Source organism: Dreissena polymorpha, chromosome 9, assembly GCF_020536995.1.
Source record: "Dreissena polymorpha isolate Duluth1 chromosome 9, UMN_Dpol_1.0, whole genome shotgun sequence".
In the NCBI taxonomy this organism is placed as follows: Eukaryota; Metazoa; Mollusca; class Bivalvia; order Myida; family Dreissenidae; genus Dreissena; species Dreissena polymorpha.
In genome coordinates this window covers 3,937,240-3,964,183 of record NC_068363.1, presented here as the reverse complement: position 1 = coordinate 3,964,183, position 26,944 = coordinate 3,937,240, and the positions used below count along the sequence as shown (strand labels likewise).

Genomic DNA, 26,944 nt, shown 5'->3' with positions numbered 1-26,944 from the left:
ATATATTCTAAATGGCAAAGATAAAAATATGTTTATTATTTATACATAAATTTACTATGCCATGCAGTTAATTTTTAGGTGTGTGGCTTTAAGTCATTTACAAAGTTGAGCATATATAATCATTTTTCTACAAATAAATCATCCTCTGAAGCCCCCACTGAGATTCAAACTCAGACCTCTTTCCTCTGTGAAGGAAAGTATTCTATCTTGAAATACAAGGGCATGTAAGAGGAAAGTTAGCTATTTTAAATCTATCAACAAATAGATTTGAACAATATTTATATGTTATTAAAATATGCAAACATCCCATAAGTTTATTTTTCACATGACCTTCAAAACAGAACAGACATCTCTGAATCTGCAATACATTACATTCTTAAGTGTTAACAAGGTAAATGTTACGACTAACAACAGACGACACACAAAAGGCGATCACAAAATCCAGAGTTTAAAAGAATTTACGATACACGAGATACGTATTTCATACTTAACAAGAGCGAAGGAGTCATAAAAAAACTTAATTTATTATTAACAACCAATTACCTCAATTGTAACTTAAACCCAATGCTTTAAACAATAAAGTTACAATGATATGAACTTCCATTTTATGTTCTTCCTTCCCTTTCTCAAATTTTATTTAAAACCACACTATTTTTTAATTATAAAAGTATAAAATGCTAACCATTCTGACCTTAAACACAATATAGGAAACCGTACATCCAACTTGTCGTCATTAAAGTCCAGAGTTTACATGAAATTATGTTACACGAGATATGTATTTCATACTACACTACGCGACCCGTTATTTTTTCCGCGATTCTCGCATCACCGCATGTACATGTAACATATATTATGTATACACTTACATTATACATTGCAATAATAAAGCTTTTGTTGTTGTTGTATACAATGGGCGTATTAGCTAAAATACTCCCGTTCCGACATGAATTTGATGAAGTAATGTCGGAAGCTTTAACGGCTCCAAATTAATATAACAGCGCAGAATGATCATGCAATAATTATTAAACATAACATGTAAACATTATTTAAATATATTCCAGGCCCAAATACACTACCACTTTTCAAATTCCATATTGTTGCCATATACATGTAGCACTGTCTAAATTGAAAGTTGCATAGTGTTTCGTCATTGGTCGGTTATAAATACCTTGTTTCTCTATACATGGTATTTGATTTAGACAAAACTAATAATTTGGTAATTTACGAGAAATATGATATAAGCTTTTTAAATACGCTCGTCCCGCATTATGCACTGTACTCTTTACACTTCTGAAAAATGGCGTAGTCATATGGTTGTGTTAATGAAATTCTCAGACATATTTACCGATATAAATGTGACGAATCACATGAAATCGCGGTGATTTTCCACTCAAAAAGCAAACTGTCCGCCTTGACTCCGCAAATTAGGCAACAATCACGGGTCTCGTAGTGTATACATTGTATATACAGAAGCGAAGGAGTCATAAAAAAACTAAATTTAGTTTTAACGACACGCTTACATGTACATCAATTTTAACTTTAATCCTTTGCTCAAAACAATAAAGTTACAAAGATATGAACCTCCAATTTTGGTCATCCTTCTCTTTCTCAAAATTTATTAAAAACCACACTATTTTTTTTTTAATTTGTGTATCAAATGCTAACCATTCTTACCTAAAACATGATTAAGGAAACCGAAATCTTTACGCAGCGAGTTATTTATTCTTATGGAAGATTAAATTATGCATGACAAAAATACAATCGGAAATATTTTACAATCTTTTGATGCTTTAAAAAATATTTTACTGTTAAATAAAATAACACGTCTGACTTGTCGTCATTAAAATCCAGAGTGTAATGAAATTACGTTACACAAGATACGCATTTCATACCATATTAGAGCAAAGGAGACATAAATAACTAAATTTAGTATAAGCAACACGCTTACCTAAATTTAAACTTTAATCCAATTCTAAAAACAATAAAGTTGCAAGATACAGTAACATGCACGCACTTCCATTTTCTGTGATTTTTTTGCGTTCAATTTCTCAAAATTTATTTACAACCACACTAATTCTTAATTACATTTGTATACAATGCTTAACATAACAAAGCCGTAATTCTGTCGCTGTAAGTTATTTTATTCCTATGAAAATTTAAATTATGCATGGCAAACACAAAATCCAAAATAATTTTGGATTCTTTCTATGCTTTAAAACATATTTAACTGCACGACTGACTTGTAGTCATTAAAATCCAGAGTTTAAATGAAAATACGCCACACGAGATATAGCTGTATTTCATATCAATTCATGTGTGCTGAACAAAGGGGCAATTATACACTAGGCTTACAATGCTCAAACCAAAAGGTTCCAAATTGTTGCAAACAAATAAATTAAACATTCACATTTATCAATTATAATTACAAGCTATTTGTTTTTGTACTGCTATAAATTGTGGTGTGGTCAACCTATGAGAGAATCAGGTGAACCACTGCCCTAATCAGAAATCAGTCTGAATTAATGTTACTCAGCTTTACATATTCTACTAATTATTAATTAACCCTTTCCCACTCAGACAAAAAGTAAAAATGGTTATGTGCACACAGCATAAAACCAGAACAGCCTGCAAGGAACTCGCAATCTGTTCATGTTTTATGCTGTTTGCTGCTCATCAGTATTTAAGGGCTGGAAATAGAGCCTTAAAAACTTGAGTCTAGTAATAAAGGTCTTAAAATTAAAGCTATTAAAGTTAACTTTCTAAAGGACTACAGATGCTTCAAAATACGTATCTAAGTGGTAAAGGGTTAAATAAAAAAATTAAATCTTGACAGAACCTTGTCAAGTTGAAAATGCTTATAATTTGAGAAGTTAATGATTTATAATCATCGAGGGGGGTATTCCAGACGTAAAATATTGCATCATTACATGGAAAACAGCTGCACAACTGTATGCGAAAAGGTAAAACAGTATATTCGATCGAGAACTAACTTGCATAGTAGCTGAAATAATTCGCGTTCAGAATAAATCTGAACGCTGAAACTCCGGTCTGCAAAAACCATAACGAAAAATAAATACAATACTATTATATCAATATGCTTAAAATTGCAAAATAACATTACCAACTCATAAAGTTTTAGTTAATTAGTCCATTTTTACCTCAAATAGCGTCGATTTGAAGTTAAAAGGCATAATTTGTTTCAGTTAAACTTCTGCTTAAATCGCAATACAATCACTGACCTCTCGCCATGTTATGAAATATTTAAATATCAACCAATCAGAAGAAGGCATTACGGTGTTATAGGCTGTGTTATCGATTAAAATCTACCTGCCGTATACAGCGGGCACAGCGATTGGAATTGAAAATGTGAGTAGTGTGTTGATTTAAATTGGTCAGGCATGCAAAATTGAAAGAGCCATTACATAATTCTTACGGAACATTATTGAGAAATGAATTATCTACACAGGTATGTATATATTATTGCAATCCGTTGATATTAACTGTCTGATATCGGGGCTTGAATGTTGCGCACCAAATTCCTTGCGCATCAATATAGACAAAGAAGGAAAACTCTCGCTATTAAAAAGATAGAGTGGACTATTGACGCCAAGAGTCTGCCAAAGCAAAAATCATCAGAAGACTCTTAGGCGGCAATTTATATTGACTAACTTGCATAGCAACGTCCGAAATGTGCAAACTCCGACATCTATTTCGATATTTATAAATTCAAGATGTAACGTTAACTGAACTGTTGTACAGAAATCAAACTATAAAACTTGTGTTTTGATAAAAAAATAAGCAAAGCAAACCAAAATAACTTACCCTTTTAACGGCAAAACAATTAATTTATCCAATATTCAACACATGTATTTCCATTCAAATTATGCCCTTGAACTTTAACGGTTGATTGCCGTTTCGTTCCACTATCAGTTCGTGCCACTTATATTTGTGTTGTTTATTTTTCAAGTTAAGTTTCGTAAGAAATAAATGTGTTTGAAAACTTTCTTGTATGGTAATGGTATATAAAATTCAACTCATCGGACAAATTCAAGAACACAATGACACTTACCAAGTTTTCTGAACAACCGTACACAGCGCAAAATGCGGGAGCCGCGTGATGTCTATTTCCATATCCACGGGTGTGTTTATGTCAAATGCTAGTGTTTTTCAATAGATCGTATACTTATCTAAAAAACGGCGAAGTAGCGTTCACTTTAATTATTTTGATGATGTTATTTTGTAAATACTTTCTCGCGTTCTTTTCGAACGCATTGGCAGCCATTTTGAATGTTGGTTGTATACTTCCGAAATTATGTGTTTTAATGACTCTCAAAAATGTTTTAAGTGCAGAAATTGTAGTTTAACGTATCGATTTCTCGGATTTATTTTATATATTTTGTTCGCTTATTTGCGTTTAAATTTGATTGTTTGTTGTTTACTTGCGAACTATTTTTCATGTGTACGCTAGTGGATATGTAATCAGGTTACCATATTTACATCAATGAAATTTAACTGTTGTTTGTTTTTGTTTGTTTTGTTAATATTTTCTAAACGGGTTCAGCTATGTATGTTAAACACAATATGAACTTATTTATTAATTTGGGAATAAAATCGCAATATGTATTAATTAAAATCAAATTTGAAGTGTCTATCGCGTGAATTGCCTCCTTGGGTTGAATTGTGTTTGGGTTGCTATTAACGCTATTAACGCTTCCGGCGAGAACTCATTTTATAGCGATTGCGCAATAAAAAACACCACTTTTTCGTAATTTTATCAAAAACTGGACTTTTCCCAGATATGACGAATACGCCATCGTGTAGATCGAGTTCTGGTCCATATACATGTCAAATTTCAGCAAAAGTTACCGACCAGTTTTCAAGACTCCCAAATCGCTGCTATACGCTGGAGCTTAACGAATTTTAGCCCCCTTTATCATTCGTTCGATTGAACGTCATCGATGATGACGTCCAATACAACTCTCATTCCATACGAAATAAACAATGTGCATGCAGCATGGCAAATATCCTGGTTGTATTGTGTTAAGAACACGCACAGTTTCGTTTTAAAATTATCAGTGTTTATACAAAAAAATATTTGTTGAAATACAAATAGGCTATGAAACACTATTCTGTATGTAGCATGATATTATACATTTGAGTACGCATGAATCCGACAAAAGTAAATTATGCAACTAAAATTAGTTATTTACGCCCCGCCTCGTTGACATCACAGATAAACTTATTTTATCCAAAAATCTTAAAAGACTGCGCATGCGTAGAGATTGGATGAGGGTTATTTGTTAGGGATTCTAAAGAGATTAATTCCGGAACAAAATCCCTAACCCCATTCTAGATCGGGTATTGCATCCATTGATCGATTCACATCGATTCAGATTGATTACAAGAAAACTCTTTTCAAATTGACTTTGAGAGATTTTAACACAACGGAAATCTATCTGCGACTGAAATGGCTCGAATGAGTAGCCTGCGAATATAAGTGGCTCAACAGTAAAACAGTAGTTTGGACATGGTCAAAATTCAAATTAACTTTTTATTGCACTATGTACGTAAACATATGTGTTCATGACTCGCTAACGACCATATTTAACAACATACATGCTATGTTGTTCAATAAACAACATTATGACTCGCGTATTACAGATTCAATCATCAACGGGATATTTAATGACCCCAAATCACATATAAGTTAAGAAATTGTATTGAGAAAAAGTAAGACATTCATAAAACATGATCAGATAAATCATTTAAATAATTTACATAAGAAAAGAAAACTCACAAAATTTCAAGAAAATCACTTTATCAAAAAAAACAACAACAACCAAGTTTCAATCAAAATGGAACAGGTTGAGTCTTCATATTTTTTACATTCCCAATTGCAATCGGTGCTATCTCGTCAACTGTGCATCATGGGAAGAAAATGCGTTATTTGCCACCGTCACACCGTCATAATGCTATATTTACATGCGTAAACTATCTCAACTGCCTTATAAAATCTATGTCATTGTATTTGTTTTTAACGCGTACCATTTATGTATTTTACTTCTTCGAATTTATCGTATGCGTTCTGCGTCTGCGCTTAAGTTAGTTCCTAAAAATCGCCCATGACGGTTAAAACTACCATTCACCGTTTTTGCCTCTTTTACATATAAAGTTATTAAAGGTTGGATTTTTTAGCTACGGATATATCAGCTATTTGAACTTATGTAGTTCATATGTTTTACTTTTTTATTATAATTATTATATTAAAAAATAATGTATACACATAAGTAGTGTGTCCGTTGCTTCAGTGAAATGGTTATTGGCATGGCGTGATACGTTGTGAAGGAAAATGTTTGATTAGAGAAGTAGTCCTACAAAGCTGTACATGATGTTAATAACTATTATCACTTTGCTTATTGTTCGAATTCTTATTCTGGTTTTACCACGTGAAATGTGTTTGCTTTAAGTATACATATGAAATAAAATATATGACAGATGAATGCATTTTTTCCATTAAAAACGCATTTGCAAATATATCAAAGCGATGTAGGCGCTGAAGGCCTGGGGCTAGATTTAGTGTGCTTGGGAAGAAGTATTGTCCGAATTTCTCCCTTTGTCCGAATTTATACGGATTGACCCTAGCGGTTGAGTGCATAAGCTCAGAGACTGTAAGAAAAGACAATATGTGTGTACTACAGTGGAGGTCGCGGTGGTGTAGTGGATGAGGTGTCCGCCTAACGATCGGGAGTCCGTGGGTTCGCTCCCTACTCGGGAAGCGTTCGCATTATCTCCGCCATATACACCCAGTACTGGTTCTTCCCAGGAAACGGACTCGATAGTGTCCATATCTGCCTATAATACTCGATAGAGCGGTTGGCATTAAACAGAGATAGATAGATAGATAGATAGATAGATAGATAGATAGATAGATAGATAGATAGATAGATAGATAGATAGATAGATAGATAGATAGAGATAGATAGATAGATAGATAGATAGATAGATAGATAGATAGATAGATAGATAGATAGATAGATAGATAGATAGATAGATAGATAGATAGATAGATAGATAGATAGATAGATAGATAGATAGTGTACATAGACGGTGGAGGACTTCACTATACTGGTGGTGGGAACGATAACCTTTTGATCAACTGTGCAGATCTGGGTTCGTCTACATAGGTGGTGAAGATATACAACAACAGCATGGCCGAAAAAAACTGTTATTGTTGGCGTCAAATTAATCACTTTTAATAGCCTAAAATACCTTATTATTACATAATTAACATATCAGGAAAACACTCATACGTCCTGGGTAATGTGTATACAAAAGAAAACTTATACTTACTTGTATACTTACCCTTATAAAGAACGGTGTACAGATTGTTTACTTTGCCTCTCGTACAACTTTTCGCGCTCGATTTGCGCGCTCGATCTGCGCAGTGAAATACCATATCCGGTTACTTCGTCTATTTCCGAGAATGATCGTGAATATTTGTGGTTGTTTTTTCTTGTTAACGCAAAATAAAATAACAATATATTAAAATATGTTTATAAATACCAAAAATAATGTCTTCAAAAAATGTTTCAGAAAAAAAATCTTCTTACTGTCTCCGTAAACACTCGTATCTTTTCGGCTTACACCGTCAAGTGAGGAACTAATTCTCGCATGTCGTAGCCAATGCTTAGCAATTTTGCTTCAATAATATTTTTTTACACTTTGTATGACACTGTCATGTTATATAGTTTTCTTCTGTATTTACAAGGCGGGTTATTGAGATCTGCGAAGAACTACTTTTATTGCGCATAAATTTAGTGGTAAATCGGAGATTTGTGAATTTGGATTTTGGCAGCCAGCCAATTCAGATAGGCTCAGAAATTGGTATCATTACTATGGCCTTGGGGATATGCCCCAGGCCAATAACTGCTCAATGAAAATACCACTTTAAAAAAAAAAATTTATATTATACTAAATCCGAATAAGAAGAAGATTAAAATGTTATTAAAATGCAAAAGTTTCCGGTTGAATTGCATTCTTCTGTTAAATATCAGCACGTTTGCCGTCATTAAGCAAAACTTAATAAAGCCTTTGCAATCTTTAGAAAACTTGGAGAGTGTGTATAAAAGTTTGCATATATACATCAACTTTTTAATACGGCATATTCATTATAGGCTACCTTAATTTGATAATACAAATTTGAAAACAACGAACAATATCATACGAAACATTAAATGCTCTCACGTAAACACAATACAATAATTTCATTTTCTTAGGAATCTACGGACCATTGATAACTTGTAATTTTCACTGTGAAGTCTCATTTATTAAAACGAAAATATGTTATACAATTTCTATGTTAGCCAGCGGAATGCGTAAAAAAATTCCCAAACCGTAACCTTTGTTCGGAATGTGTCCGCTGCCCAACTGCAGTTTTGAATGAACATTGCTATCTTGTCTAACAATACGGTGTGAAAATAGTGAAGATATTGATACAAGTTGATATGAAATTGGGAAAGGAACAAAGGAGTTTGGTGATTTGTTTCAAAGCGTGATTATATAAAGGTGGATTTGAGCATCGATCTTGTTAAAAACAACAAGTAAACGACAACTAAGCAAACATCTGTTACATATTTAATAATAACAATAATATGTCAAGCGAAGTTACTTAAGAAAAAGCAAAAAAACAACAACAAGTAAATCTATTGTTTATTTTTTGTTTCATAACAACCATTGGCATATTTTTAATAAGACTTGGTTCGAAATGTATTTGTTGCATGTTAAACGAGCCATTAAACCTCTAAACTAGTATTATTTTATTTTATCAATGGTTGTGAAACATGATTGGAATATTGTAAATAAAACACACCGTGATAGCGGTATGGAGTTCGAGAACTGGTTTGTTTCTCTTAAGTAGTATTATGTTGTATCAAAAATAAGTGGAGCCGATATTCATGTTATTATTTTACATTACCTTATGTATAATATTATATGGTGTTATCTCGTTGCGACGGTATGACGATACGAGTTCTTTTCACTCTTCAACTGTTTTTTCTCATTTTAGAAGTATTCTTTACTTATAAATGTCCAACAAATCAATACATTCGTGGTAAGTTAAAATTTTTGTTCAACTTTGTTTACAACATGACCCTTTTCGTTTGTGGCTCTCTTGTTTATTTACTGCCGTCTATTTTCATAAATTAAACATTCTTATATATGAAGCGTTTACAACTATAGGTTAGTCACGTCCTTTCTGTAGCAGATAAAATAAGATGTTAAAGAATACAACATAAGGCCTCTTCTGCATGATTATTTAACAATATGTATTTGTATTGTTTATATTATGGCTTCGAGCCTTTAATTCAGCTGCGGATCGATATGAACGTAATGATATTTTTTATGATAGTCTTATCACAATGCACTGATTACCCCATGCACTCAATACACATTAGATTATATTTACAGTATTTGAATCGTTGCCAATTTAGATTTAAGTCGATTGATCATGGGTTTTTTGAGTTATTTCGTTATCGCGCATTAGACGCGAAGGTTGTCATGCTAGTGGGATATAAAAGGCGTTATAAAAGGCTTAATTAATAAGAACGCACGAAAGGTATAGTTAAATCTTAATATGTTTAGATAGTACTCCAGTTAGTATAAATTGCATAATATTTATATCTATGTAAGTTTTGTGTAAATAATTATTAAGTGTTAAGTTTAAACATATAATAACTGATAACAATTTACCTGCGCCTTTTAAGTGAAAGAATATACTTTTTGACACAGCATCTGAAAAACATAATGGTTTATGTTGAAATATTTTTAAAGGTGTATTAAATATCTGGCTTTTACAACTTAAGTTACAACTATCATTATCTCGGGACAAAGGGTTTAATTGACTTGCTGTACATGTCGTTTAAAAGCTTACGTTTGCAAATATTTAGTGAAGTAATTAATTTGTTACAGTTTGCTACAATGGCAACTGGTTTCCAATCTTCAGTTTTCAAAGCATCCGATATGGTTGTTGATTATTGTTGTAAGCCGTGTGAAGAGGAAAATATCATTAAAGACGCGGATGTGTACTGTGATAAATGCAAGACGTTTTACTGTGGATCGTGTAGAAACATGCATATTCAGTTGTATAAAACGCACAAAACGTATGAAAAAAACGAAATACAGCATTGGCCTCTTGCGAAAGCTAAAATGGATCTTTTAGAAAAGTGTTTGCTACATCAAGATAAAAAGTTGAAGCAATTGTGCGAGGATCATGATCTACTTTGCTGCAATACTTGCATCACCATCGGTAATTACTAATAATACATTTTAATTTAACAAGGCATTTTATTCAATATCATGCGCTTATAAGTTTTACTATCTACGTACTGTATATAACAATAGACATAATTTTCAACAGTTGAAATAAACCCAATGAAAAATGGTCATTATTGCTCAACAACACATGTGATTTGTTATATTTTTTTAATTCATTTACAGCAAGTGTGGTAAAGTGTCCCTTATAACTGATTTTGTTCAGAGTCAGTCACCTGTTGATTTCCGACAACTTATGACAGACATCAAGACGACGTTAGATCAACTAATGATGCTTCAACACAGTAGGGAGGCCGACATAAAGTCATTGGAAGAATCATATCAGACAAGTTTACAAGAAATGAATCGTGTGCGTAAGAAAATAAATGCTGCTTTAGACGAGCTTGAAATGGCTACATTTATGCACCTAGGTGAAGCTGTCACAAGCTTAAAAGAAAAATTAAAGACGGAACTTGAAAAGTGTACAGACATGTACGAAACAGCTGAATCTTTCAGAAACGCTGTTTGTGACATCGGTGATAAAAAGAATGAACTTATTTTTCTAGCCCACAAAAAGTGGTTAGATAAGAAACGGCAGTTGAACTCGTTCTTGAAACAGAAAAGGTCTCAAGCATATGCATGTTCCGTATCATTTCAAGGGTCCATTGATATCGAAAGGTATTTGTCAACCTTGTCTTGTTTGGGAAAAGTTTTGTACGAAAAGCAGAGCGATTCCGATCATGCATTAACAGTTATTGATAAGAAAGAGTGTATTGTAAACTGCGGAGATGACACCAATGTACGATGTGGAATTACTGGCATATGCTGTATTTCTGACGGACAGATCATAATCACTGACTGGAATAACAAAAACGTTAAGCTTGTGGACCGACAATACAAAATAATAAGTCAGTACGATGTTTCTTCATATGTATTCGATGTGTGTCGAACAGCTCCGTTTGAAGTGGCTGTTACTGTGGAGGATAACAAAAACACTCACGAGGTACAGTTTATATCTGTCCATGAAGGGACATTGGTCATTCAAAGAAAGTTTAAAGTACAGCATGCCTGTATAGGCATTGCCCACCACCATGGCGAGTTGTATGTAACATCGAGGGATGCCTTGTATAAATACAGTTCTAGTGGCGAAAGACTTAGTAAACTGTACGAGGATACATCCACTTACGGTGCAGGTATTACACCATTTTGCTTTTGCGTTTAATTGGTGCTTAAGGCTGATAAAAATAATATTTTAAAAGTAACATTACTACTCAAAATCAACGAAAATTTCGTACAATTGTTCGTAAAATAAACTTAACCAATTAAAAACCAGTGTTCCTTATGGCAATCGCCGAAATTTCAACGCAAGATGTGGTCTGGTAAAATAGATGTTTGTGGATACAACATGCTCGTTTTTATTATTGTTTTGCATATCTATTCATACGACACATGAACACTAACATGGTGTTCGTATGTCGTATGAATAGATACAGTCGCGGAAAATGAAAATGCGTTGAAATTTTGGCTTTTGCTATAAGGAACACTGATTAATAAGGTGTTAACTTTATTTTTCGAAATACTTAACGAAGTTTTCGTTAATTTTTAGCGTTATAGAGACTTTAATACACATACTCACCGAATCTGATGTCATTATTTATCTTTATATAAATATACATTTTCGTAACCATGTTTAAGACGATTAACTAGTTCTTAAGAATGTATTTCGTTTGTATTACAAATAGTTACAGTATCTCTTTCTCTTAACAGTGTTTAAGTGCGCAGTTAACCAGACCGGAGAAATTATTTACGTTACCAGTTATTCACGGTGCGCGTTACTCGCAATTGACAAAGACGGCACAGTTCTCTCAATTTTCATTGACCCCGAACTTGCGCAGCCATGGAATGATTACGTGACAGCTCATGGTCACGTACTTGTCTGCGGAAGGAACTCTAATACAGTGATTCAGGTTGATAGCAGGGCTAGGAGGAAGATATCTACCCTTTTGAGACACATAGATGGTGTCCATCTTCCGTTATCAGTCGGTTTTACCAAGGAAACAGGCTCACTTATCGTGGGACAATGGGATAATAATAAACTACTGATTTGCACCACTAACTGATCTGTGGTTGAACTGGGAAAGCGTGCTTGCTCTCATATACTGTATATATATAGATAACTGCTTTGTGCCGATATAATCAACAATACATTTAAGTGAAGAAATACCTGGTCGATGAACATCCTAAATATGAGCAACTTGCAAATATAATCATACATAAACCATTACCGTGCTAATCTAAATCAAAACTATTGAACGTCGTGATACAAGAACGATACATTTCACAATCTTCTAAAGCAACGTATTCGCTGTTGTCTTTGTCGTCCATGTATCGCACCGACACTTGTCCAGGAATAATATCGAGTGTATTCGGTAGCAAAGTAACTTGTTTATTGATCTCAAGACACCAACAGAACTTCAGATGGATATAAATTAAGCCCTTCATATTTGCATTGTAGTTTCAAATATTTCAGCTTCGAAAGATGACGTAGATAATTTGGTAACAATGTAACTAGCTTACCGAGCTTAATGATTTTGTGACTACGGCACGATGACAAATCTAATCCATCATATCTGCAATCGAGTGTAATATATTCAAGGTTCGGAAGATCACGCAGTGAATTCGGTAACAATTTAACAGTTTTTCCAAGTTTTATCCGCTCTAGTCTCCGACAAGACGTCAAATCTAACCCGTCATATTGACATTCTAATGATAGAGACTCCAGGTTATTGAGCACAGATAAAGCATTTGGTACCAAGGTCACATGTTTACCAAGCTCAAGTTTACGTAGATTTCAAATGATGACAAGTCCAATCCATTACATTTGCAGATAAATGTAAGCGACGTCATATCCGAAAATCCACGCAAAGGTACCAGTTCCACAGGTTCCCATACACTGAGCACCTGTAAACGTTGCAACAAAGAAAGATCCATTTTTGAAAATGGTAGATTATATAGTGTTTCGTCTAAGAAATAATCGCTTACTATAATCAAACATTTTATACAATGCGCCGATGATGACAGTATGCCATTGAAATTTAGGTCAGTTTTCAATTATACTTAACACAAGTGATTGCACATTGTACATTTTGTATGATAATAGGGATTTCAATCTTTTATCAACAACAATGTTAAAATGATGAAGTTGCAGATATATGTCCTGATCTTTGAAGGCATTGGCTTTTGCTTCCAAATAACCAGTGAAACAAATATCTCGAAATTTCTTCAATTTGTATATGTTTACATACTCTTTATACCGCGAGTTCATAATGACAGATAATCGACTTGCAGCATTTATATCAAGTCCAAAGACAAAAATGAATACTTTAGAAATGTCCAAACACGCATCAGGAAATCGAGTAAAATATACTGATAAGACATTGTCAATGACGTTTACATTAAGCGTGATATACAATGCAGCTAGAAATTCCTAAAAACTTTTGTGGATGAACGACATCGCGGAAGACTTGAAGCTCAAAGTTGAGGTTTTTCTCTCTGATAGGATTCCTGAATAAGTGCAAACATGTTTTGTTCTTCAGAAAGGTGTTGTAATACTACTTTATCTCTAAAAACTAAAGAACTATCTCTTTCAAGAGAAAACAGCAGATAAAATGCTGCCCTTGATATAGATTGTATATGATCATAACTTGGTTGCACATTCGTTGTATGTTCGAAGCATTTGAATGGCGTATCCTGAAAATAGCATGATTTGCTGCTGTTCTTCTTGAGAAGACTGTCCAAAATCAGGCTGTAGATTTCACAGGTTGATCCTGTTAAAATTGTTCCATCCACCCACAAACACACAATATGTGTTAGCATCACTGGAGTCAATACCAAATCGTTAAGTCTATGTTTACGCACATAACTCTCAAAAAGTTTGTGCTTGCTGTCAAGGGCTTCACTAAGAAGAAATCCTAAAATATTTTTACTGAGAATTGATATATCGATCACGCCTTCCAATTCTAAAATACAATCAACCTGAGAATTTTTGAAACGTTCGTCAGACATTTTCCATGGCCGTGAAGTAATTAACTCAAAACACTGGGATGTTTGAGCTAGAAATGGCATGACAAGTTCATTGTCTGGATCGCACCATTCGTCCAATCCGTCTTGAGCAACAAGACATATTTCCTCTTCAAAAATATGTTAAAGAAGTATGTATGCTGCATTGACATCTTTTTCAGCATAGATCTTTTCAATTATATGTTTTTTAATCATCTCTGTTACTTTCCGTTGAGACTTAGACTCTCGTAATGCAATATGAAAAACAAACTTATACGCCTGTAGCGTTTCTACATCATCAAAGTGAGGTTTTTTAAAATTAGAATTCGATGTAGTTGCGCATTCATTGCATCAGTCTAACACTAATTTAGCTGCAAATGTGGTTTTCCCCTTGCCTGGTTCTCCTTGCAAAAATACGTGCTTCTTAGTTTTCAGATAAATCTGGAAAATGTCGTTGTATTTGAACATTTGGCCGGCTTTCAATTTCTTACCGTCCTTTTCCGCAACAATTTGATGTATTTCTGGTGTAAAATATATTTCCATTAAATATTTATCATGGTTTGGAACCAATGGAGACACAGGTACGTGTCGTAGATTGTCTAGGTAATACTGCTTCAGACGCCGTTGAAAATCTGAAATGCATAATAAAAAGGAACACATATTTCTTATTGTTTATCAAACATGTTGCAACATTTATATATTTGCTTGGGTTTTGCTGCCGATTGCCACCGTCGCAAATTGCTACACATTTTCATTAATGACACCTTATTTGCAGACTGTACTTATCTGTATTACAATTAATCTCACTTGGTACATTCATATTTATTGACAATATTGCATACTAACAAGCCCTAAGAGCATTGTTTGTTATTAAAAAATAATTCACATGGTGTGAAAGATTATATCGGAGGTCACATCATCATTAAAGTGTCCTTTTTACGTTTTGGTAAACTGACAAAATAAAAAACAACTTGTTTCAGGTTTTCAAATGTTCGTTGTAGTTACGATATTTGTGAGGAAACAGTAATTCTCAACGTTTAACATGCTCTAACATATCCATTATACGCATCTTTTGACGGTTTAAAAACATGAAAATTATAAAGCGTTGCAACGCGAAAAGACTGAATAATTTGGAGAGTTCCGTTTTTGTAGTTATATTTTGTAGCACTACGAGGACTGCTAATATAAAGTATAAAACACATCACACATTGCATTACCACGGATGGCCGAGTGGTTTAAGCGTTAAACTTTTACTCCAGGGGTCAGTGTTTTGAGCCCAGATGAGGGTGTCTTTTGTAGTTTTTAAATTTCATTATTGTGTTATACTGGAGTTTTTAAGATCCAATGTTTACATTTATCAATATAAAGCACTTACTGACAAACTTTCAAAACATGCCAAAATCTGTGAAAAAGTTCTTTTTATGATTTTGTTTGCAATATATTCCTTTTTAAATTAAAATATAAATGCAAAATCAAATTAAGTTAAGAATATTTTTTGTTCGGAAAACGGTTCCCATTTTTTTACAACGAGGCTAAGTTACAGCATAGAAAAACGTATTTGTTTTAGATTTGATTTCTGAACTTAAAAACATTTCTGAACTTAAAAACACTGTCTGTCCTTTATCATGATTTATTCAACATGACGATGGGAAAGACAGTTGTAATTTTAAACAAATTCATATATTTTAGAAGGAGGATTTAGCACTATGCAAGTAGAGAGTTATTATGATAGTGTCATAAATGTTCGTGTTCCGATGTAACTGTTAATACTATTTGAGTTTGTTTAATGATTTCAAATAGTTTGCATATCAAGTTTTATTCGCTACGCAGTCTGTTTTATGCCTAATTTAGCCATTTGACCTCAAACTGTGACATTTTCTTTAAAGTTTGGGACAGAGTGAACATTTGTTCTAAGCTATTTTAAAGTTGGAGTACTTATAAAATTGATGACATCAAATCTTATTACAGCACTGTCATAGAGAAACATCCTTCTTATCAAAATATACCACATTTCAGCTTGATATGTCTAATAACTACACGGGCAATAAATATATAAATGCACTTAAACTTACAAACATTTTGCATTTCTCTATCTTAACTTTGTCCCGAGTAGCCCTTAGGCTGCTAAATGTTTTAGCCATAATTCTTTGTAAATAAGCTCTCGTAACATGCGGAAAAAAACATTGGAAAAATCGATCGACCTTTGTGACTGCAAAGGCACCCATATGGCTAAATGCCTGACAGGGAAACAAATCTAGTAAATTGATGTCTTTGTTAATCGTGTAAAGCGAATGTGCACAAAAACGGAAGTTGGCGTGTGCGGTCTTTGAAAATTTTGAAAAGTTTTATTTTACTATATTATAGTTTGTTTTTTTACTTTTCTAACCTTAAGTGTATGTTGAATGATAAGATGTAGTCTGGACGAACAGAACAAATTCTAATTCGACATCTCAAGGTTACGTAGATATGTAATATTTGAGCTAAAGACACAGGTCTCACACGCAATACACCCTCTTATTATGAGTTAATATCGGTCAGTTATTAGAAAAAATGAATGATGAAAGATGAAGTTTGGACATGACTTTGGACCTCTAAGTTGTTCCTTAATCTCTACGTGTTATCGTGATCTCAAATGTGTACTTTGACCTTTGAACAAGGGATATGGCTCTATCAGCCGACATTCTATATTGAGATGGTTAAACTTTAAGGCAAGCTTGTTTTAAATTTGCATGATGAGTAATGAAGATACTGTCAGGCCAATCTGTATTATGCCAAAATAGTTCACCTTAACTCTAAATGTGTACTTGCCATTGAGATTTTATTCATTTTATTGCAAATATACGGCTTTATTACAAGTTGATCGATATCTATTTTATTTTATTAATCAATTAGACCGAGTGTGCGGAAGCTTCTTTCGAAATTCGAATGGTCTGAGTTTCAGATATGATATTGAAATGAAATACTCAATCAGCATAAAATGATGTGTTTTACATGGTTTTAATGGTAACAGGCTAAGATGATAATGCTTTCTGGTCGGTATAAACACTATCAAAGCAGCATCTATGTTTACATTAAATGACAAGTATCAACGGTCATTTTAAATACAAATGTTATCAACGGTCAGTTTATATTAAAACTTTATCAGCGGTCATTTTACATTCGAACATTATCAACGGTTAGTTCGCATTAACATTTTATTTACTTATTGGTTTACTATTGCACGCTAAGCTAGTGATTCAAAGGAAAAGAACAATCATTATATTACAGAATCTGAAAATGCCCTACACTCTTGCAATGTTTAATGCAATCCTGCATTTTACTTATTTTTCATTAAATGTTTCTGAGCACAATATATAAGAAAAAAGGTCGAGTTGAACAATTGGTTCCTCTCACTCCCTTTTGAACTAAATCATGTAATTAAAGAAGAGTGATATGTTTGTTCACCAAATGCTTCGAACACTTGTTTTTGGAATCATAGTAAGTACAGCCCAAGATGTGTACAGCGGCCAGATATGGGATGTGGCTCAAGTGGCTGTTGAAAGAAGGCGATCGCTGCGCTCATTAGACAACTTTTTAGATGGTTAGTCAGATAAAAGTATCAGTCTCGTTCAAAGAAACAGACACCAAAAGCTGCTTAACCACTTATGAATTGGTGCAACCTACTCAATTTCAACATATGAACCAAACAAAAAATGAAAAACTATCTATAGTCCCAAACATCTCTTGCAAAATTCAAGTCCAATATGTCATAGATTGTCCAGAGGTGTAAATGTGCACGGTCGTTCAATCTCGAACATAGGGATATAATTCGCAAAACCTATGAATAGGATCGCAATTTAATGTCACATACAAAATATGAATTGAATACAAAACAATTCACCTAATCACTCAGTCACGCCCAGTTTCGAAAACAGGGGCATTATTTAAACAAACATATACAAGACCACAAAATAATGTGACACAATAAATTTTAATCACTTGAACGTGGCGGTTTCAGAGAAGATTTAAGTTTTCAAGTTATTTACTATGCATTCAATACCCATCAGGTGATCGTATACGCTCACTTTCATTAAACATCTTATTATTTAATCAATAGACAAAAATAATATAAAAAAACGTTAACCATACCAAGAATATCGTGATTGTAGTCTGTCTCCTTTGAATTTGTCTTTTTCATCGAATCTTGGTTTGCAGATGTTGAACTTTCTGTTCACATTCTTCTACACGATTATTTAACAACTGTATCTGTCCTTCTAGTTTCCATATATAGGTCTTCATCTCAAGCTTCGATTCATGTGACACCTTTCTAGCCTCTATTAATACCTCTTGAGCGTCTTTAAGCAACTGTACCATTTCCTCTAATGCAATGTTCAGACTGTCAGTCTGTAGCTGTTGTAAAAAAACATTTACAAATACATGAATTGTATATTCAAGCGACCTTTGCACGTTTTGGTAAATTGACACAATTAAAACATTCAGATTCGCAAATTTTCGTTGTAGTTATGATATTTGTGAGGAAACAGTAATACTGAACATTTACCATGCTCTAAAATATCGATTTTATGCATCTGTTGACGATTTAAACACCTAAACACTATAAAGCTTTGCAACGCGAAACGATTGAGTTTTTAGGAAAGTTCTGTTGTTGTCGTTATATTGTGTGACACTACGAGGATTGCTTATATAAAATATAAAGACATCACTTATTGTATAAGCACGGATGACCGAGTGGTCAAAGCGTTATACTCCGTTAACTCCAAGGGTCAGTGGTTCGAGCCTGGTTTAGGGTTACTTTTTTTTTCTTTAATTTAATTATTGTTTTTACTGGAGCTTTTCAGATCCTGTGTTTACATTTATCAATGTAAAGCATTTTATGACAAATTTCTGCAAAAATCTGTGAAAAGATCCCTTTAACATTATTACAATATAAACATGTATAATAATATAAAACAATGAAACAAAATTCTTTGTAAATTGATTTACCTGTTGTAATTTATTAACTGCTTCTCGTGCACCGGAATCTTGAGCTAGATGCTGCGATCAGTTAATATACCGATTAAAACTATGAAGAACTTTTTGAGTTCAGCACTTGTTACTTTGCACGTAGTAGAATGCCGGACAGCTTTTCCTATGTCACGAGCCTGTTAAAAGTGGTGTTTATTTATTTATTATATATTTAAAATTGAAAGAAGAACTAGTTTTCTCGAAATTGTATTGTTGTTACTGCTGTTGATGTTTTATAAACTCATTAAACACATTTTGTAAATATGGATTCACTGAAAACCATACTGGTAAAGTTTACTTAAGTAACCAATAAATATCCCTTTGAATTAAATAACTTCGTGTGCATTATGTTTAACTCGGCTGTAATGCAACAAATTCACTACCTACGACCTCTTGTCTAAAATATGGTGCGATATTTTTTAAGTAAGTCAACACATGAGTGGTTAAATGTTTATTTAACTTAATGCAATAGTATTCAGATATTCTCATCATTTAATCTGTTTTCAAAGATTATATCAAACTGTTTGGAATATTTACCTTTGTTAAAAAACATGGTAGTGTCACCCAACCAGATCCTATCTTGAACAAAACCTTGGTGTCGAAGTGGTTACAATCCAGCAAAACATGAATTATTCCGTTAAAATCTGTATTTTGAATCAATCTGACTCCAGTATATCCATCTGGAGGCATACAACTAGTTGCCACTTCCCAATGTTCCCAATGGTTACAAGCCCATTGTTCTGCTGATGTATTTTTCCAAGAAGGACTTGAGAATCGATGGACCTTTATTATTTCATCACGAATGCCGTCGCATATAATATTTGGACAAGATCTGTAATGTTTGGAGGGATCAGCGTGCACAGTTATACATGTTTTGCCTGTTCTTTTACACAAGCCTTTAATTGGACACTTCAGCAGATTTGCTGTGGAACAAGAAGTACAAGCTGTAGTCAACGAATGGTTTTAATTCAAAATTACTATTTGATACAGATCTGACTTAAGTTGCTTCATTTCGTTGTCAACAAAATTTAGAAAGTCAGCCCTTGTAATATTGAGTCCAAGCCAAGCTTTCAACCAGTTGATAATTCAAGCGTCAGCGAAAACATCCTTGAAGCTAGCCATTGTGATGTATCAAACTCTTCATAAATAAATTTCAAGAAGGCTTTTCCAATCATCGTCTGACATCAGACGGTATTAAAGTGATCCTGTAATAAGAATAAAACATGACAAAATTATACAGAATGAAACTTGAGCCATAATATGTTTTCAAAGAGTAGTGCTCTTTGGCAGGGAGTTGTTGTTTTTATTTGTACATTAAGATTTATTTATTTGTGTTATGGCAGCAGGGAAATTAAAAGGCAATGACATTGCACAATATATACTATTCAAAATTTGCTAATGGTCACTGTTTATAATATGTGTAATTTGAAGTTCACTCCTAGCTAGATTTAGACAGCGTCACGCATCAATTATAGATCAATACATAAAAATAAAATCAAACACACACATCTAATATCAAAACCGGCAAAATAACAATTTAAAATGAACGTTACCCAAAATTGAAGATAATGTGAAAATAAAAAGTGATCGTTAGCAAATTTGGAGAAGTGAAATTTGGAGAGTTCAGCGGGAATATTAAAAGGCTATAAATGCGCTACATATTTTTAAATTTTACGAGTTAGAAATAAGAAAATTATAAATGTGTATGAACAATTGTAGCATACGTTCGGAGACACACATGAACATGATGTACCTAAGCCATTAGAATTAAATGAAAATATTGTATCTACATATACTCTATAATTAAATGTAATCGTAAAAAACATACTATTTGTAGGTTAAGATATTGAGTTGTATTCATTCACGTAATAAAATCAATATTTTTTAAATCTTACACGACACAGTCTATTTAAGCAATGATAACTAAAAAGCATGAGCCTAAAACTGACCTTTAAATATGAATTTAATATGGTGTATTTTAAGAATTAATTATTTTCTGTACTGAAATCGAGTCAAATCAATTGAAGCGTATCACTTTCAATGTTTTGCTCTAGCATAATTATGTTTGTGAAATGCATGGCCGCCATAATATGACTTAAATACTTATGTAATCGGCGCAAATACCTTATAAAACATAAAACAAAACAACTCATGACTGTCAAAGATATTTTTTACCTAAGAGTGTTTCGAATTGTATTTCTCTGTTAATCAATATAGAACATTTCACTCTACAAATTCAAACAGCGAAATGTTGACTCCAAGAGGATTGCTCTTAACAAACTTAATAAACGTTCTATTTTTAATTTTACATTTTAAATATAACACCCCTGTGCCATTTCGTTGAAGAGATGTTCTTTTAAAGAAATTTAGCTAAACAAATCATTACCATTCATGTGACCACTGGGCAAGACCAGTTTTGGTCCAACGTGCAGTTTGTTTAATATACTTTATAGACGGCCACTATATTATATTATATTATATTATATTATATTATATTATATTATATTATATTATATTATATTATATTATATTATATTATATTATATTGTATTATATTCATATCAACACATGAAACCTCAAAGCCTCACGGAGTCATTAGAGAATATTTTTATTATATTGCAAAAAAGTTTATAAAATATTTTCCTTAAGGGCATGAGCCTCTCGTTATTTTAGCCTAGGAGGACACATGCTCACCTGAACATACGCCAGCACAAACACTGAACCTCCCGACATAATATATATTATAGCATTATGTTTTCATATGTTGACCCAAAAAAATATTAACAATAAACTATACATTATAAGTCACCAACTTACTAACAAGTGATATGACTGTGGTGGAAAACTAGAGTGAGGCGTATTTACAAGTGGGTAAACATCAGGGAGGGCGTATGTCCGTCTGACTAACATTAAATTGGAGGGCATACATCAGAATTTCGAAAAGAACGACAACGAAAGTAAGCACACGTTAAGATACACATAAAAGACTTCTGTGCATTCAAGCATTTCGATGGGTTTTATTACCGGCACAAGTGAATACGTCACTTTTGATCTATTATAAATGAATGTCTTACTATAAAACTATTTGAATATATTTCGGTTCATAATGTTTTAATGTGAATTTGCACACTTCAGTTTGTGGTGCATTATAAATAGTGCCCTTTATATTTTCTACATTGTAAGATAAAACTTGGAACAGAATGAGACAAAAAAAAGTGTTACACATTTTTTAAACAAAGGTCCTGACTTAACAATAATAGATTTCCAGTACTTGAAATTGGTAATGATATGATGAGAAATGTAAAAATTATGGAAATATAAAAATACGCAGATTGTCATTTTAACATGTGTAAATATGGATGAAATTATTATTGATCACAGTAATTCCCATTATAATTCAAAATATTAAAGTCATATAACAGTGATACTTTAACTTTCTTGGTCAGAATTGTAACATCCTATGTGATTTTTAATGTATTATAGCTCGTATTTAAGCAGTGCGACAGATAAAGATAATTTTATCGTTTGTACGGTTTGTAATTGACAAAAAAGGATTCGAAATTAACTAAATCAATCGTACAGAGAACGAGTATGAAAATAAGGCAACGATTTAGGATCGATTCTTGATTGTTTGAGTTGTACTATTTCGGACTGTACCGCGTTTGATTTGAAACAGTATAGGACACTTTCATTTACTACGTGCGCGGCCAATAATTTGTAAATTCGTAACGCGACCCGTACCGTCGGAAAAGACGTTGTGACGAGTATACTCTCAGATTTAATAACGCATGTGGGATCAGCTTCAAAAATATTTGGTGCAAAACATCGCAGCGATTCCGTATGTGAAAAACAAATAACATTGTGGCAAAATGATTTAATTTGCATGTTATTGATGAAGACGGTTTGGAAATGCGCCATAAGTGGACAAGTTGAATGAAATGTTAAAACAGTAATGGTATGACTGGATTATGCAATATGCAATATGACACGATAGTAAAACATAATCATAGTAGCAAACACAAGGATGCAGAAAAGAAGAAAGGTACGTTATTTTTCACATATCCAATAACGTATTGACAAACAGTTTTAGGGGAAAATCCGTGTTACAAAAAGCTTCTAGTGAAAACTATTTGTGATAAAAATCATATATTTTGCCCTGTATTTAAGCATACAAAACGGAATCTTTAAAGCTCACCAGGAGCAATAATATGTTTATGGGAGCCTAAAATGAACAATAATGCTGAAACCAACAAATAGCCTCTATCTTATGTTTAATATCTTTTATGTTAAACCGTCTTGACAATTTATAATCAACGTATAAATAGAATATGACAATAAAATAGAATTGATATGCACGTCACATAAATTAGTGGCTTTCAATAAAAACCAAAAAGCAAAATTCGATATACAAACTTAAAATATGTTTTGTATAAAAAAGACAGGTATTTTTTCCATCTGTTAATAGTGTGATCTGTTACTATACATTACCTGAGAGCTATGAATTTTCGCATCTTACAAACAATGATAAAACACAGTAATCTAGCCGTGTTGCCTTCTAAAGGATGTAATAGGATAATCACGTACTTCATATGATTGCTCACACTTAAAGCAGACACCAGCACTGCAGAGATACTAGAATATCACTTGCGAACAACATTATACAAATCGATGTGTTGTATTTTTATATATCTAGAACGTAGGATGTAAACATATTCAAAGTATTTCACCAAACACTATGTTAATTATCTATACATTCAACGAGACCATAATCGTTCACTTTTTATCAATAAATTTACTTATAGAAAATGGTACACGTAGTCAAACACTTGAAACGTAGAAATGTGACCCTCGACTTTCTCTGGCGCACATTATTCAATATGCAAAGTTGGTATAAAAATGGATGTTCAATCTTTTGCAATCGGTTGATCGACTTTATAAAAAAATCATGGTATTATAAATTTATAACAGTTTTTGCTTATATCAACAAAAAGTGATGTAATGTATTTTATTGTTGAAATTTAACTTCAATGAGACCAATAAACGGCATACGTAATGCATAGCTCTACTCTACTCACATATTAGGAATGCATACATAAAATTCAATAGAACAACACACATAAACAACTTTGGGATATCATTCATTAAAATGTATAAACAATAGATGTCATTTTCTTATTTTTATTGGCATGACAATTGCAATAAACTATTAGTATGTATGTTGAAATGCATAGGTTCTTAAATGTTCTCTAAATTAGTGTGCTTTTGAAGTTTATAATTTTAAATTACATACCGTTACCGGAAAATACAAAGACAATCGAAATGTCAATTAGGGTAATAATGTTCGAGTGTGACTGCAACACTTTACCCTGGTTTGGGATTGGTTAGTGGTTCCGATAATAGCAATATTGCCAATATGTGTACCAAATGATGTTGAAATTCCTCCATGAGCAAGTTATATTCTAATATATTTAAACGATTCGGAGAGCAGCCTCTTTAACTATTAATTTTTTTCGCACACAATTATAATTTCTAGAAGCATAAAATACCATGTTTTATTATTTGCCTTTGCTGGCCAATTGTATTTAAATTTTAATAACAATCGAAATCTCGATTTAACGTTCAAAGCTACAAATGCCTTAGGGTTTCTTTTGCAATACTTTTAGTCTGAACATATACCTCATTGATCAATATATTGGCGTCCCCCTAAGTCAATTACTCAACCAAACAAATATATCTTACAAGATTCGGGGATATGGTGCTTTTCCATTAAACAGTGGGTATAACAAAATAGTGTATCGATCTTTTCCCACCGTCATTTTGTTCTTACCGACAAACTAGAGCTATCCCTTTAAGTGGTTAATACCGTGATATGCGACATGCGACATTCATAAAAGCTGAAATTCGTGATTTTGTTGGATATTTAAAATGTGATTTTAAAAGGAAGTTTTTTAACTGTAATTAAATGCATGGCGTCTATTATGTAATTGCACACCTGAGCTCCATGAAAAGTCACTATACCTACATATTTCAAATGGTTTGCGACAATTGATCTTTACAACCACTCCTGAGTTGCACACAAAACAATTTTTTTGTATGTCAAATAACCTGCTTTGAATTATGCTATCTACATCTATGAAACATTTACATCATACCAATATATTACAAGAGAGAACATTTGTAATACAATATCTAAAATGTTAAGCGTTAAATTTGTTAAAGAGTTACAACATTAAATGTCAATATATTTATGTAAACAATACTCTGTAGGACAATTATGCATTTTGAGATTTAGTTTTTTTGTAGAGCTTAAACACTGGAAATGAAAGATGGTAAATCAACAAAAACTGTCCAAAGACAGAGTTTTGATATTGACATTGGGACCTGGTTATTTGGAGAATATAGCAGTAAGGCGATAACCCCTTAATCCGAAGAATGCGCTGGTGTATTTTGTTAACAAAGTTTTTGAACAAGGTCGTTTTACATATATTGTGTTATAATATTGTGTAATAATTGTCGTTAAATAAACATGGAAAGATACTATTTAATGAAAAAGACATTAATCAATACTCAATGTACACTAATATTACACTAACTTACTGGCAACAAGTATTGCGTTTTTTCAATAAGTACGAAATAACATATTTCATATATCAAGAGGTTAACGTGGCGTAGCTTTTAGTATATTATTACATGTAATAAATAGGATAATAATTTCAAAAAAATGTCTCTGTCTGCACATAAGGCCTCTCTAGATATCCTCAGTCTTAGCGACGGATATTGTCAGGTGTCACCTAAGGTCATCGTAAGAACGTCCTTCAAACGTTTACTCATTTTGTCATATATGCCATGATCATCAATAGAATAGCCTAAGACACATGCCGAATATTCAGTAATGTTACTTTTCGTTCATCTTTTGATATATTTATATCGGCAACATGCAATATTTACGACGGATGTTTTGATCATATTGCGCATGCGCACTTGCGTATTTAACAGATCATTCAAATTTTAGGCTTCAACGGCACAGGCAAGTGAGCATCCTCTTAAATAAACTCCTGGTACAATATATACCAACCTTACAATTTATCACGTATCTGTATATATACAGACTATCCTATAAACAATACATGTTAAGGTGAATTTGGAATGTATAAAAATGGCATTTTATTACTATTTTTTTATACAGTTGTTGTTGTTGTTGATGATGATGATGATGATGATGATGATGATGATGATGTTGGCGACAATTGTGGTTGTGCTTGTGGTTGAGGTTGTAGTTTTGGTTGTGGTTGTGGTGGTGGTGGTGGTGGTGGTGCTGATGGTGGTGGTGGTGGTGGTCGTCGTGGTGGTGCACCACAATATTTTCAGCATATAAAATATATTATCATTAATTGTTTGTATTGTCGTGTTAATTTCCTTACGCACTTTCGATTAAAAAAAAATGTCAATGAGGAAGTATCAGTGACAATTATTTATAAACCTTTTCTATCAAGTATACGATTAATTTGGAGTCAAACGCGACATGATAATGAATGTCGATAATACCATTATTAATTAAATCAACTTACATTAT

The 26,944-nt window shown here is 32.8% G+C and overlaps 2 protein-coding genes across 2 annotated transcripts in view; both read left to right on the top strand.

The window, feature by feature from the left end:
- The window catches only part of LOC127845594 (uncharacterized), a 317,330-nt gene that overhangs the window by 123,816 nt on the left and 166,570 nt on the right, over nucleotides 1-26,944 (top strand). The window lies entirely within an intron of this gene.
- Nucleotides 9,533-15,028, top strand: LOC127845596 (uncharacterized). The gene is made up of 3 exons (XM_052376614.1): nucleotides 9,533-9,613; nucleotides 9,967-11,501; nucleotides 12,076-15,028. The coding sequence occupies exons 2-3, from the start codon at nucleotides 10,565-10,567 to the stop codon at nucleotides 12,426-12,428; spliced, it is 1,290 nt and encodes a 429-aa protein (XP_052232574.1). The 5' UTR covers nucleotides 9,533-9,613; nucleotides 9,967-10,564; the 3' UTR covers nucleotides 12,429-15,028.

Excerpts from the sequence above, each read along its gene's own strand:
- LOC127845596 (XM_052376614.1), top strand. The coding sequence starts at position 10,565 with ATGACAGACATCAAGACGACGTTAGATCAACTAATGATGCTTCAACAC. Across the intron at positions 11,502-12,075 it reads TACATCCACTTACGGTGCAG|TGTTTAAGTGCGCAGTTAAC; the intron begins GTATTACACCAT and ends TTCTCTTAACAG.